General features: G+C 38.5%; 2 protein-coding genes across 7 annotated transcripts in view; one reads left to right on the top strand and one right to left on the bottom strand.

Annotated features, from left to right (window-relative positions):
• Window positions 1-14,858, top strand: part of CALML6 (calmodulin like 6) — a 186,581-nt gene that overhangs the window by 60,761 nt on the left and 110,962 nt on the right. Inside the window, exons 2-3 of the mRNA XM_065575252.1 lie at window positions 2,417-2,526; window positions 4,627-4,737. The gene's annotated coding sequence lies outside the window, so the exon portion shown is untranslated. The remainder of the gene's footprint in view (window positions 1-2,416; window positions 2,527-4,626; window positions 4,738-14,858) is intronic.
• Window positions 1-14,858, bottom strand: part of GNB1 (G protein subunit beta 1) — an 83,983-nt gene that overhangs the window by 21,041 nt on the left and 48,084 nt on the right. For all 6 annotated transcript variants that reach the window (XM_065575242.1, XM_065575245.1, XM_065575244.1 and 3 more), the window contains 3 exons: window positions 8,829-8,867; window positions 7,013-7,119; window positions 1,774-1,837 (listed from right to left, as the gene is read on the bottom strand). In XM_065575242.1, the coding sequence (XP_065431314.1) occupies window positions 1,774-1,837; window positions 7,013-7,119; window positions 8,829-8,867 (210 nt within the window). The remainder of the gene's footprint in view (window positions 1-1,773; window positions 1,838-7,012; window positions 7,120-8,828; window positions 8,868-14,858) is intronic.

The following is a 14,858-nucleotide window of genomic DNA, read 5'->3' as shown; positions in this document are numbered from 1 at the left end:
GATTATAGACCAAGCACTATGTTTTAGCTTGAGAAAACACACTGGTGCTCAATTTATGGTAGGTAAAAAATTGTTAATTCCAGGATTATATACTAGGAAGGAACAATGAACAGCAAAAAGAGGAGACTTACTTTGCCCCTCCTTTAATCCTGCCTTAAAAAACCCACTTCAACACTTACCAAATAAGTTAGCAAACCAAGGCCTTTCACTATTTAAACAAACTCCCTTTTTGCTCCCCCATGCTGTATACTAGCCTTCACTGAGTAACCACACAGTCTTATTAATGCTAACCCTGTCCTTCCTTCTCTAATCCAAACCTACTGTCTTGTTATTCTTCTTGTTGCAATGTGTTTGAAGTAAAGTTTGTAAACTCCTTGAGGGATGGATCATGTTGTTATATGTATTGTGGGGCTCTGTGAAATATCCATGATTTCCTCATATTTCTTGACTACGGATTAGAAAGGTGTTTGTCCCTCTATGCATACAATCTCCATCTATAGCCATTACAAATCCTGTGGGTAATGGGTGTGAAATAAAAGTCCAAATAGCAGAGCAATGCTCCGGGCTAAAAATACAGCCAACTAATTGCAAAACATGCATCTTCTACCGTGAAGCTAATAAAATGCCTCAAGATGGTTGTTCAAATCTCATCAGTAGGATAGAACACATTTACGATCGCATTCTTTGTTATTACTAACATCATGCACAGCATAATTGCAATGAGCACTGCTTAGCCATAACGTGGCACTAGAATATTTTTAGACAACCTGTTTTCAGCTGTAGACACACTGTTTTCAGGTGTAATCTACTCAACTATTAATCAAAAACTTTCTAGTAATAAAAAGATGCCCTCAAATCTCCTGGATTGGAAAGTCTCTCTTTCACTGAGTGGATCTTGTTTCAGGGGGAATGATGTACTTGTAACTAGAGCACTTGATAAAGAATTCTATTTCTGACTCTACCAAAGACTTCCTGTGTGACCTTAATCAAGTAGCAACATCTCTATGATTCAGTTTTCCTAATTCTAAAATAGGGATGCAAATCCCTGCTTTCAGGGGACGTTGAGTGTTAATTAAGGTTTTCAAGAGTTTTGAAATCCTAATATGGAAATCACTGTAGAAGTATTTTATTTCCTATTTTGGCATGGTCTTTTTCAATTAAAAAAAGCACTCTGCTAATTTAACTGCCATTTACCTGCTGAAAATTTTTATTTTAAAGTTCTCCACAACCAGTTTTGTAATTATTTACAAGCATTGTTTTTTCACCCTTCATGGAATTTATTATAGCGCTGATAACAGTAGCCCCTAGACACCGACCACAGCCACGGTAACACTTATTCATGTCATGTTACTACAGTCAGAAAGAGACCGTCTCTTACCTGCATTCTTGTAATTCTCTGCTTTATTACAGAGCCCAAACTAGTATGGCTGTGCTTTGTCTCACATAGCACATTTCTGGGAAACGTTTGCTAATTAACTTCTACTCCCGCAGCAGCAAAGCAAAAATACACTCACTGAACAATGAAATATTTAGTTTTTCGGAGGCTGGGTAAACACATTTTATAAATAATATATTTATAAATATATATTACACACAAACAGTATTTAGGTCTCTAACCACATTGTTTAAAATCATAATTTTAGAGGTCAGCTGTTAGGCCTAAACTAAGTTTTGGCTGTATCCCTTTAAGAGCCAAGGTAGGTAAACAATATTCCTTTCCCTTGTATTTTCAGTCAAATTTTAATTAAGCAGCAGTAGGTCAATTACTCTCACCTTGTTTGTGGTATAGCTATCCCAGATGATAAGTTTGCCATCCTGGGAGGCACTAACTAGAAGCCTGGAGAGAAAATAAGAACAAACAATCAATCATTGCAGGCAAATAAGAAGAAAACAAAGCCAATTAGTTTCAAATGGAATGTTATCAAAACTACTAAGATGTTTACATGAATGCTTTAAAAGCTACTATATAAAGTACAATGCAACATCAATATTCTCTTAAATAACGTGCCTCATAGAAACAAGAGCAGATGTACTTCATGTTAAGTATTAAATATTACAGCAGTTAACAACAAAACAACTCAATAGTTGTTGCAATGTTATGTGGTTAAATCACACGATAGGGAGTCAGGAGATCTGAGTTCCATGCCTGACTACCATTGACGTTTAGGAAAGTCACCTACCGCTCTATGCCTTCCTTTCCTCACATTTGTAAGATAGGCATGGGTTTTTTGTTTTTATTTATTATATAAAATAATTCCCACACACCCCTATCCCAAAGACAGCAAGAAGTTTACTCTTCTCTGATTGTCAAAAGATTCGGAGGGTGGGGGTTGAGAAAACGCACGAACAGTTATTAGTAAACGCGTATTTTAGCTTGCTTCCCAGTTATTCTCAAAAGTTCATTTTGTTTCCACAGACTTTGCATTGTCTTCTGTAGACCTTCCTTATTAAAGGAGTCTGGGAAAAGGACCTGAGAATTCTTCCTCCCACCCTCCCCAACGGTGGATCTACAGATGCACAAATCAGGTGAAGGAAAAGTAGCGAAAATAATCCCTAAACAGCACGGATGTCTCTTGATTCCTTTGAAACCTTGGAAATCACAGTGATAGGCACACTAAAAATAGGCAGACCCAGCTAATTATTTGGACCATTAATAGAAGGCCATCTTCCCAATTTCTATTTATTCTAACACATGGTAAAAAAAGGTTGGTTCAGGATGAAAGCCAATAAATACATAAAAATAAATAAAATCCAGTGTCTGAGTAGAGTTAAAACCCAGGCCAACAGAAAACTTAGTTTACAGAGAAATACTCTTGAGTTGAAGGGTAGAGTGCAGGGAAGGAAGGGGCGGTTTTCTTTTGTTTCCTTTGGGGGGGAAAAACAACTCTCTCCCTTCTCAATGGAAACTGACTGAAATACACCATTTTGTCATGGTTGTATTCTTGGTATAGCTTAAAATATGAGCTCTTGTTTCCAGGCTTCTTTTATTTTTTAAAAGAATAGGTTTTCTGACTCCAAGAACAAAAAAAATTCAGATTACAGGAACAATCAGACAAAAACAGCTGAGTGTGCCTTTTTCTGTATTAGGGAAGCATATGTAAAATGGAGTTCAGATTTGTAATACTTCATGCTCTGAGTCCTGACCCTACACATTTTCTTTCCGACTTATTACTCGGGCTAAGAGTTTGGCTATTCATCTTAGAAAGTTCAAAGTATTGTGCCAAAGCACCACATCATTTCAATTTCCATCTTAGTATCCGTATGTGCAAACCTAATTCAAGTGAAAAGTCCAACTCTCAACACACAAGTACTGTGTGATAATACCTATCACTAATGTAACAGAACACTGGTCGTTTTCTAACTTTCAAAGCTGCTACGTCACAAAGGCTTCTTAGGATAAAGTGTCATATTATTTATTTTAAACACACACAGTCGTGAGAAGGGTCCACATCTCAAGCCAAGTCTCTCATTTAAAATCCAGTATCTTTAAAAGGAATGTGCCTGGCTATGACAAATCACCTGGCCAAACACACTGCTCTTAGCTTGATATTATATCTTCTATTCACAAATCTGACTACTCTATTTTTCAGATTATGGTGTCAATACAAGAGCTACTTTAACAGTACAATTACAAACTTTGGGTTAGGGACTTCTTTCATACTGTGTGTACACAATGTCTTACCCTTAATTGGGGCTTCTAAGTGTTTCTACAATACATGCTCAGGGTCTAACTGATTGCCATATTTCGCGTCAGGATGGAATTTTTCCTGAGGTCAGATTGGCACAGACCCTGGGAGTTTTTCACCTTACTCTGCAGCATAAGGCAGGGTCACTTGCAGGTTTAAACTAGTGTAAATGGCAGATTCTCTGTAACTTGAAATCTTTAAATCATGATTTGAGGACTTCAGTAATTTGGCTAGTGGTTATAGGTCTATTACAGGAGTGGGTGGGCAAAATTCTGTGGCCTGCAATGTGCAGGAGATCAGACTAGATGATCATGACACTCCTGTCTGATCTTAAAGTCTATGAGAAGGAGCCGTGGCTGCCTTAGGTTACTATACTGTGTACGGGTAAAACATTGTTGCATCACTTGAGTCTGAGTTTTGAACCTTTAATCCAATTTAATGAAAACAACCCCCTGGTTGGCTCCCCAAGATTGAGTTTGCTGATAAATACTACACTTACCTTCAGCAGATAAAAGTATTACCTGATTTATCTACATATTAAAATGCCATGTCATACACTTTTGAGCCTTCTACTTCCTCAGTGCAGGAACCGTGTATTTGTACAGTACTGAACACTTCTAGCACTTAATTAAAATTTAATTTAAATGACACTAACTAATTTCAAAAGCTTTGTTTCCAATAGATTCCATTTCAAGTAGCATGCCCTGAAATTTGTTACAAATTTCTTCAAACTAAAACTAACAGGAAAAGGAGATGGAAAGGTCAGGGAAAATTATTTTAGTAATCTCAGGTGTTACTTACATCTATTTATGATAATACAAACAACAATTTTCAGACAAAAATATGATTCTCAACTTAATTATGTCCCTTCAAATGATAGCATAATCAGTAAAATATTCCTATTGCATAGTAATCTTTTGAATCTCTCCTTTATTGTTAGGGATATTGGTGCCTCCCGAGAAAAGGATAAAGCTGTTTCAGAACTTGGGGGGAGGGATGCATCATGTGTCAACTGTCTCTAGTAAAAACAGCTTCGCCTGGAACTTAAAATGTAAGTATCATGAGTAGTGGTGGCTGTTTCCTACATGACTTTATAAATATGCTAACAGTCAGAGTTATTTCCTGAAAACTGTATAAACAGACTGATTGGAAAGGGAGAAAATGCAGTGGGATGGAGATTGTTTGAAGTCAACTACTCTTTTTAGAAATCTGAATTAATTTAGTGTTCATAAAATGTGGAACTAAAACGCACTGGGTTTAAACTGACAGTGATGTAAGTGCTAAACTGCCTTCAACAATATAGCTCTGCAAAACCACCATCATGGATGTACACTACAAAGATGAGACTACTGTAGATAGGTAGCTTTAAGGCTATATACCTCTTAAGGAGTGCTGATATTATGTTGGTGTGAGATCGCTTCAGTCAGAAGACGTATGTAAAGTCTTGTTCACAAATCTCTTAGGTTGTTGTATAATATATTTGAAAGGAAAAATTTAAAAAAAAAAAAAACACAATTGTGTTTTTATAAAAGTTACAAAAATATCCACCGGACCACCTTCACTTTTTGAAAAAATGTTAGATAAAAATAGGACAAAACATATAGGTCTATGATCTTGATTGTGACATCAGAACTAATTTGGTGTTTCCTCTGGCTGGATAACACAATCCTATTGCTAAAAATGCTTAAGTTACTGCAGGTGGGGGAATGCGCCGGGTCATCACCCACACTAGCCCCATCTCAGCTGGGGCTGCCTCCTACCTGTGTCAGGTGGCTGTAGCTCCCAGCCCTGGCTCCACAGGTGAGTCCCTCCTGACCCAAGTCAGGGAGGTTCCAGCACTCCAGCTGGAGTCTCCGGTTTTTAAATTTTATGAAGTTGGCAACCCTAATTTGCCATATAAAGTGCAATTTGCAACATTGGAAATTAAATGACCAACTAATACAGTACTCCTATGAAATAAAATGAGATTATACAAAACATGAAACTTCAAATGAAACTGTTACACTGTGTTTATTTGTTGCTCTGCCAACCTTGAGCAATTCAGAAACTGAAAATAAAAACAAGTACCACTCCTTTAAAAATATTTTCCTCTACACCACCCCTCCCCCCAATGTTACTACACTAAGAACTTTGCTACTCTTGCACTAGGTGTACAATAGAACTTCAGAGTTATGACCACCAGAGTTAGGAACTGACCAGTCAACCACACACCTCATTTGCAACTACGCAGTCAGGCAGCAGCAGACACAAAATAAGCAAATACAGTATAGAACAGTATTAAACAAACTACTAAAATAAATAAAGGGAACATTTAAAAAATATTTTGACAAGATAAGGAAACTGTTTTTGTTATTGCTTCATTTAAATTAAGATGGTTAAAAGCAACATTTTTCTTCTGCATAGTAAAGTTTCAAAGCTATATCAAGTCAATGTTCAGTTGTAAACTTTTGAAAGAACAACCATAACGTTTTGTTGAGAATTATGAACAACCTCCATTCCCAAAGTGTTTGTAACTCTGAGATTCTACTGTATAAACAGACCTAGGATTTTAAGTTACTTAAGAATAGTACTACTTATCAATCTTGTGTAAACAAGCTCTGTACTTAAGACTGAATTAACAAGATCACCTTCATTAGATTAGGCTCCCTTCAGTAATTTCTGTTGATTAGAAATGTACTTGCTATGACCAGATTAATTCACATATTTACAAGATTAAAAAGAAGCTAATTCACCTATTCCTATGATGAGGGAATACCATATCTACTCATTTTAAGATGGACAATTCACTGGGGTGCGTGCTTTAAGATTCTTATAAAAATACACATTATAGTTGTCATTTGTCATCAACAGGGATACTGTTAGCATCCATTTTTTAACTGTCTGGAAATCACAGAAGGACTAATATCCTCGAAAAAAATAAGTGCCTATTTTAAAATGCTTCCTCTAAATCACTGACAAAAGTATTTTCAGGCAAGAAGGGGTTGATATTTTGTAACCGAATTTAGATTACGATGCTAAAAATATGGAGATGAAAAAGTGACATTTAGTGTTGCTAAATTCTCTTAGTACCAGAATAGAAGCAAAGGTTATGAAACTTCAAATGAAGTAACCACCCCCACCTGCACCCAAGATCCCTAGCTCTTCAAAAAAAGCTCTGGTATTTTAAAATTCCATTTCTAGCAGAAAGAAATTCAGCTGGATTATAGGCACGACCTGAAATGATGGGACTGAATTTCTAATCATCCTATATGAAAAACCAAATTGAACTTTTCCACAAGAGCTTAATGAAACCCAAAAGATCATCCTTCTGTGCCAGTGACACTCACCTGGAATCAGTCCCCCAGTGCATTGCATAAATTTTAGCCAAGTGCCCCCTCAATGTTCTTCTAGTACGCATCTGAATTCGACCCACTGGATCAATGTTGGCTGTGATCTAAATAGACAAGTTATTATAGACCTTAGATTCTGCATTTATCTTACTCACAGAATATTCAGATACTTCATTAATGCAGAAACACTTAGCGTAGTCTATTGCAGAAAACCAAAAGGATGCAATGCACATATTTTGAACATGTTCATTGATTTAGACAAACAAACTGATTAAGAAATGTGTTAGTTCTACGCAGTATTTGCTTGGTTATTCTCTTATTTACTATTCTTCCCCAGGCGCAGCTCTTTATCTGAGCATTGAAGGCAAAGCACTAGCTAAATATAATTACACAATATTCCTCTGGAAGAACATGCATGTTATCCAGGCCCAGTGGGAAACTGCATGCATTAGAAACTCTCAGAACCCTGGGCAGGATTATATTCAGGTTCTATCTTCTGAAGCCTCTAGCTTTAAGATTACTACAATCTTGTGGCAGAAGGTTCCCCCTGCTCCCCACAATAGAGATGCATTCTACAGAATAACACAGCTTTCTGTTTTTAAAGAGAAGGTGGCGTGTTTGTATTTGAGGCTTTAACTGCACCTAACATTTTGAAGATAAACTCCCAATTTAGATCTAGCATAAACTGCCTTTTGAACAGAAGATTTTCAAATTATAATATTAATATTTTATCTAACTTTTAAAGGATAAGAGTGTATTCTGGAATGAGTAAGTGAATAGCAAATTGAGGAAGAAATCAGTACGCTGTCATTATACTATTACATTTAATATAAATAGTTTCTTTGGCCTGGAGCAAAGCACTGGCTAAAAATGTAGCATATAGCGCATTTCCAGTAATATACTGAATAAACGAACACACATTACAGTGAATCCAAAACAGTTTACAACTCCATTTTACAGTTAATGTCTGCATACTTGTCCTGTCTCCACTTAAAAAAATTATTTAGCAAAAGCATTTGAGTAAAGAACTCTGCTTCATTTTGAAAACTGCTAGAACAGATTAATGTTCAAACTAACAGATTGGGACAGATTTAAAATTCCTACACAATGCCCTTCTCTAGTATAAATACAGTAGCTTTTTACAGGCTTTTGCACATGGGAAATATTTTAGATATTAAACTTAGCCCATTTATTTTACATTTATGGGCAATTCTCTTTGCCACATATAAAAATTTCTTAAGTAATTTAAATGCTCAAAGAAGGCCTCTTGCTCACTGCCTCTCACTTGCTTGATGCTACAGTGCTGAAGTTGTAGTACTGCATTTGTAGTATTACTCACTTCCATGGCAACAAACTGACATCAGACACAGGATTTACTCTCAGTTCAAGCAAAAAGGATTAAACTGGGCGGTGAAAGGTAAAATCTGATTCAAAACACATTTGGAACAATAGCTCCTGGCAAAGGCTTCTGTATAAATGGCCTTCCAGGTTGCTCCAATGTGAGGGTCCTCCAAATTATAGATCCATCTGTATAATACTTGTATAAAAAAATCAGGGAAAGGAACTCAGTGACCTACCCAGGAAAGTACTACTTGATCCTATTACAGGCAGTAGTTGGCCATGCATAAGCAGTAGGATCTGTGCGTAATCAAAAAAAAAAAAAAAAATCACACCATGCAAAGAGTGAAAGGAAGCTAATGTTGCCAAGAAAAGACTATAGGAAGAATTAAGATATTGTTTATAATTTATGCACACAACTTTGTGTATTTACATTTTCGCAATTAAAATGTGAGCATCTGAAGTGAGTGCTTACCTGGGCCAGAGTGGCATCTGCACATGCTTTTCTGGCATCCTGTAACAAGGGAAAATTAGAGACAACACATCAGAGACAGCTTAATATGTGTTGAACCATTTATGCTGACTATTCTACAAAAGTTACTCGGCCGCAAAACTACCAGATTTGGGGAAATCTTGCAGTTATGATCACCCCAAGGAGAGAAATTGGAAGAGGAACCTACCAAGCCAGACTTTGTTACCAATGTGCGTCTAGTATTCTTGCTGGAACCTTTATTTATTGAGAAGATAATTCTAGTATTTAGTGGGCAAGGTTAGGAAGGAATGTTTAGCAGCAAGTTTCAGAATATGATTTCTGGTGTAGTGTGTTATCCCTGAGTACTTACTGTTGACATTCTGTGCATCTTATAATGGATGGCCAAGATCCAGAATGCAAAGTACAGGGGGGGAACTTGGACTCAACAGGTGCCTTAAATAGGGGCTATACACAATATATATTTCCAACTCTGTGTAAGGAACCTAAGACAATTTGTTACATAGAGCTAGAAAACACTTCAGAATAAAAAACAAAAACTAAAATAGCCTGAAAGTACATTGCTCTTCACCTGGCCAACAAATACTTTAGTCAATGCTTTAGAACATAAGAACGGCCGTGATCTCTCTCCTGCCATCCATCTCCATCCTCTGACAAACAGACTAGGGACACCATTCCTTACCCATCCTGGCTAATAGCCATTAATGGACTTAACCACCATGAATTTATCCAGTTCTCTTTTAAATGCTGTTATAGTTTAGTGTTTGATGCTCCATACCTTTTTTTTTTTTTTTTTTTTTTTTTTTAAACAAGCTGATACTAAAAAAATGCAGGAAGTCTCTTTATTGGCGCCAAACTTTTGTTCTGTTTAAAGAAGTTTAAAATTAATGAAGACAGGAAGACATGACATTAATTTCTTAAGCTAGTTATGTACACAAAAGTCTGGATAACTTTGAGTTGTTCTACAATGGTCATTTATATGGATGAGTCAGCTCAAAAAGAGACTCAGCTATTTTATTCATGTTGTGAAAATTTATGATTACTTAGGCTTCTCATTGAAAATACTTCCAAGCATATACTAGTAAGAAATGGTGGCGTTTATGATTATTTTAATTAACGATCTGGAAGAGGAAATAAACAGCACATGAATTAAATATGCAGGTTATACAAAACTGGAATAAGTTTCATTCACCAGCCAAAGGACTTAGATTAGAAGCAAAGGCTGTCCAGGCAAATTTGGGCTGTCTATTCAGAAGCATTAGTCACATAGTTCTCTTCCTACATGGCTCTACCGCAATCATACTGGACTACAGCATTCAGTTCTGGGCACCGCATTACTAGTAATATTGAGAAATTGGTAGGAGTTCAAACAAAATTGACCAGGGATTGATTTATAAAGAAAGACTACTGGCTACGTGTAGCTTGGCTAAAAAGGGAAGGGATATAATATTCTACAGTTATCTGAAAGGTGTAAATACCCTGAATGGAGATAAGTGTAGGAAGGTACAGGGAATTACAATTAAGTAATGGGATTAGGAAAGGGAAATGTTGGCTAAATATGAACTGCTTGTCAGCAAGAGCTATTGGACTGTGGAACGCCCAAGGGAAGGGTTGGAAGCCTCACCCCTGGAGACTTAAAAGTAGAACAGACATAGCATGAGAAAATGTAACCTAAGGAACAATCCTGAAATCAGCCCCAAGGAAATTAAACGAGTACATCTTTTCCATCTTTAAATTTCTGTAACTGTGTCCATGCAATTTGGCAACAATTTGAGAAGGTTCTTTACTCTATTTGAACTTTCTTCAAAAGCGCGTGCATGCACAGACACAAGAACATGTTTAAATTATATCATAACAGGATTTAATCTTAAATACATATCCACAGTTCTGCTCTTAGTCACTTGATGACAATATTAAACAAAAACTACAGGGAAATAAGTGAACTCTGTCATACTAATAAATCCATGTCTGTTTATATTTGTGCTGCCATGATGTCTATACTATAATCACAGGATACTTGCATATTTTCATGGTGCAATACAATATATTCCACTTTTCTAAATAAAAGGGAACTTTTACCCAGTACAGCACAAGGTTTCTCATTCATTTTCTGCTCTCAAATTCTGTTTATGGAAAGTTCTATTGATCACACCCTGCAAAGAACAGTTACTGATTCCACAGCAATACTGGGGATCTTCTAGATGTTGTCAGTGTAGAACCTACTGTAGATGTGCATATGCTGTGTGTGCAAGATTGGAATTTTTTGAACAGGCATGTCCCGAAGACAAAGGATAGAACAGCCATGACATTCCCTCAGATCCTTCTCAATTTGAAGTCCATGGTAGATGAGGACTCTGCAAAGTGGGGACGAAGGGGAGTCATGAAATCCATACTGATAACATCTCAAAGAACCATTCTTTCTTTGAGTAGGCATCAGTGTGGATTCAACTGCAACCAGCATCCCCTCATGATGGCGAGATCGAGGAGTCTTAGCTGTACCAACTGAGCAGCGATTGACTTATTTCTCTCCTGAACGTAGCATCTGATATAGCAGCTGAATCCAAGGCATAGTGTTTGGCAAATGTCACAGGGTTACTCCACGTTGCCGTCTTACAGATTTCCAATATTGGCATGTACATGAAACAGTTAGGGCATGTTACTTGTGTTCTGGAGGAGTGAACCTTGATGTTTGGTGGGAGAAATACACTGTCCTCCATTTTGATATTCTTGGTGATGAAGTCACCTGACCTTTAGAATGCCCTGCTATGGCTAGATTGACAGGCTAGTTCAAACTGTTGCCCCATCCATGTAACAAACCAAAGTCCTGGATACATTTAGCGTGTGCAAATTCTCTTTTCCCAGTGCTAAACATGGCTTCAGGAAGACGACAGTAAGGTTGACTGATTTAGATGAAATTCTGAGACCACCTTAGGAATGAACCTCAGGTGAGGTCTTCGCACCACCTTGTCCCTCTTGAATATCATATGAGACCATAAGTGCCTGAAGTGCACTCACTCTTCTGGCTGAAGTGATAGCCACTAGGAAAACAAACAGTCTTCAGTGTGTGTTGGTATAAGGAAAATTCTGCGAGAGACTCCAATGGAGACTCAATGAGCCTCTGGAGGATTATAGTGAGGTCTCAGGAGAAGGTTCTCCGACTGCTGCATAAATGATTTTCTCAAAGAGCTATTTCAGGTGGGTTCAGAAGTGCTCAAAACCCGGGGGGGGGGGGGGAGGGGCGCAATCCTTCCTCCCCCAAGCAAGTGGAGAAGAGGTAAGAGTGGCTGGAGATTGCCATAGTCCTTTGGCCGATTTCAGGATTTCTTTATTAATTGGGAGGATGATCCTGACTAGTGTTTTCACGCTCACAATATTAAATAGCTCATGAGACTGTTCTTATATGAACGCAGTCCCAATGTGCAAGGTCTCTGCAATTTGAGTCAGGAGGTCCTTGAAAGCTTTCTGCATGGGGACTGGTGTCACTGCCCTGAAGAGGATTCCTTGGGTGGAAGCCAGGGTCATTGTTGCCTCCCTGTCATTTCCTGCTCCTATGTACTCACATCCAGTTCCAGTGTGGCCTAGCCATCCATGCCATTAGGCAAGAAGGAATAAGTCAGCAATGGCAAGAAGGAGAATACCTCCTCTTCAAAAGGCAGCACCAAGAGGTGCTATGGAGCAGGTTCACATCTGTCATACCAGGAACGTCTCCAGAGATATGGATTCCTCCAAGGCATCTCTCAGGTCTTTGCTCTCCTCCATCACAGGTACCGGTGCCAGGTCTCACTCTGCCCGACTGCTTGGGGGATTTGTCCTTAGATTAATCTGTTTCATGTCCCTCTCTGGAACTCCCTTTTGGTCTTGGAGCTATGTGTAAGCTTGGCTCAGCTACATGAGTTGGTGTCCCATTTGTGAGCAGACATAGGTACCTGCTTTAATGCCTGAGGTGCCAGCATTGAGGCAGTCAGTACAGGTGCTGAGTCCATCAGTCCTGGGGTAGTCAGTGCCACGGTCTGGTGTGCAGCAGACTTCACTGACGTTGAGGTGGTCAGCAGTGATGCTGCTGACACCACCTTCCTTCCACTGTTCAATCCCAGAGTGTGATGTGTGCTCGAGGGAGTGCTGGCCAACACTGGTTTGTGTGGTCTTGCCGTGGTCATGACTGTCACCGCTGGGTCTGCAGAAACCTGCATGAACCACTCTAGCACATGTAGCTTTACCTGAGCTTGTAGGTGCTGGAGGAAAAGGACTTCCACACAGAGCACCAGACCGGGATGTGCCTCTCCCTTTGGCAGAAGAGACATTTGCTGTGACCCTCCTTGATGGGATCCATCTGTCACAGGATGGGCAGGTTTCAAACCCTGAGGGTTTGATTCCACCATGGAATGTGGCAAGCTGGTGTGAAGCATCTTGCCCTGCTGTTCGGCAGAGTGTGGTGTGGTCATTGAGGGACTTTTTTTTAAATAAAAGGAACATCCTTCAGTTAACTGGCTTAGGGTCTCTGAAAAGAATAGGGTGTCAGACACTCACTTGTCTTGTTGCCATAAGCAGTAAGAGGAAAGTGAGAAAGAGTCGCAGCCACTCCATCCTTTATGCCCTTGTGCAAGAGCACGAGGAGGCCAAAGGCACATACACGGCTGCCAACACTGCTATTCCAAAAATCCTATCTTGCATGCATGAGTACCTACTCTGGGATTCTCACCGACAACGTAATTGAAGAACTGTTGAATATGTAATGCATTATGCGTAGAGACTTCTATTCCCTTGAACAGCAATGCTCAGATTTTATGATCTAAAGTTTTTTGGCCAAAACTATTGTACGTAAAGCGCCCAAATTCTTTCCAAAAATTGTGTTCTTTAACAGCATAGTTTAACAATATACAGGTTGTATATTTTACAGTGATGCCCTGTTGCCCTTTTAACAAGGAGGCTCCACAAAACTGTCCCTCTTTATGTTGTTGTAAGTCTTGAGCACAGTTCGAAAAACAGCTGTGTGTGACTTAGGATGGGGTCAGAGATTGGAATTTCTTCTCATTTACAAAAATGGTTAAAAATAACTATGAAGGGAGGCAACAACACCTGGCAAACGCACTTTCATTAAGTGTACTCACTGGAAAGGTTTACACATTGTTCCTAAAAAATATACTGTACTATGCCATCAGTGTTCAGGGGTGGGGAGAATCTTGACATGAGGGAGACGTATTCTAACCCAACGACTTAAAAAAACAAAACAAAAAAACCCCACACTTGTTGAAATCTGGTGCATTAAAAGACAGCACATTTGCTCTTCAGAAGTAATTTTATGAGCCATGGGACTATACTGACTCTGGTGGGATAATTAGCAGCATTTGAAGAGGGTGAATTCTATTCTAGTCAAGAAAGATACCCTAACCACCTCTTCAGTTTTCTAGCATGGTTTTACAAAGTAACCCTGAAATCCCCCTGCAGTACCCGACATACCATTTAAACTCTTAGTAAAATGTGCTACATCTAAGAAAAATGTAATCCTACTCTTATTTTGATGGCTTTAAAATCAAACTGCAGAATTACATTGGTGAGGTCCAACCATGCAGTTTACTGTACAGTACTGATGGCATCTAATTTCAATGTACATTGATATTTATTCATGTGAACTCTTGAAAATAAGGTCAGGAATTACAATTACTCACATCCTCTCCCTCTCAACTCTGGGACACTTGTCTTTGCTGCTCCCTCATTTTAAATTAGAAAGAGGTGTGGGGCTGAAAGGAAGGCGTTTACAATGTGGGGGGGGGGGGAAAAAGTGACCATATCAGCCCACTTAAAACCAGTGTTTCGCAGTGAAGTCAAGTTGTGCTTGTGTCTGTATATTTGCACATGAATGCCAGTTTTCTGATTTAGCCGCCCTGCTATCCCAAATAGCACAGACATGAAGACTGGTGTACAAATCACCAACCTAATAACATTTCAAATTATATTAAAATCACTTGAAGTTTGGGGTTTCATTTTACTGTTCTTATATTAATTTTTAACTGTATA

Source organism: Chrysemys picta, chromosome 21 (assembly GCF_011386835.1).
Source record: "Chrysemys picta bellii isolate R12L10 chromosome 21, ASM1138683v2, whole genome shotgun sequence".
NCBI classification, from domain to species: Eukaryota; Metazoa; Chordata; order Testudines; family Emydidae; genus Chrysemys; species Chrysemys picta.
Note: the sequence above shows the minus strand (reverse complement) of the source record. Positions and strands in the feature narration are given on the sequence as shown.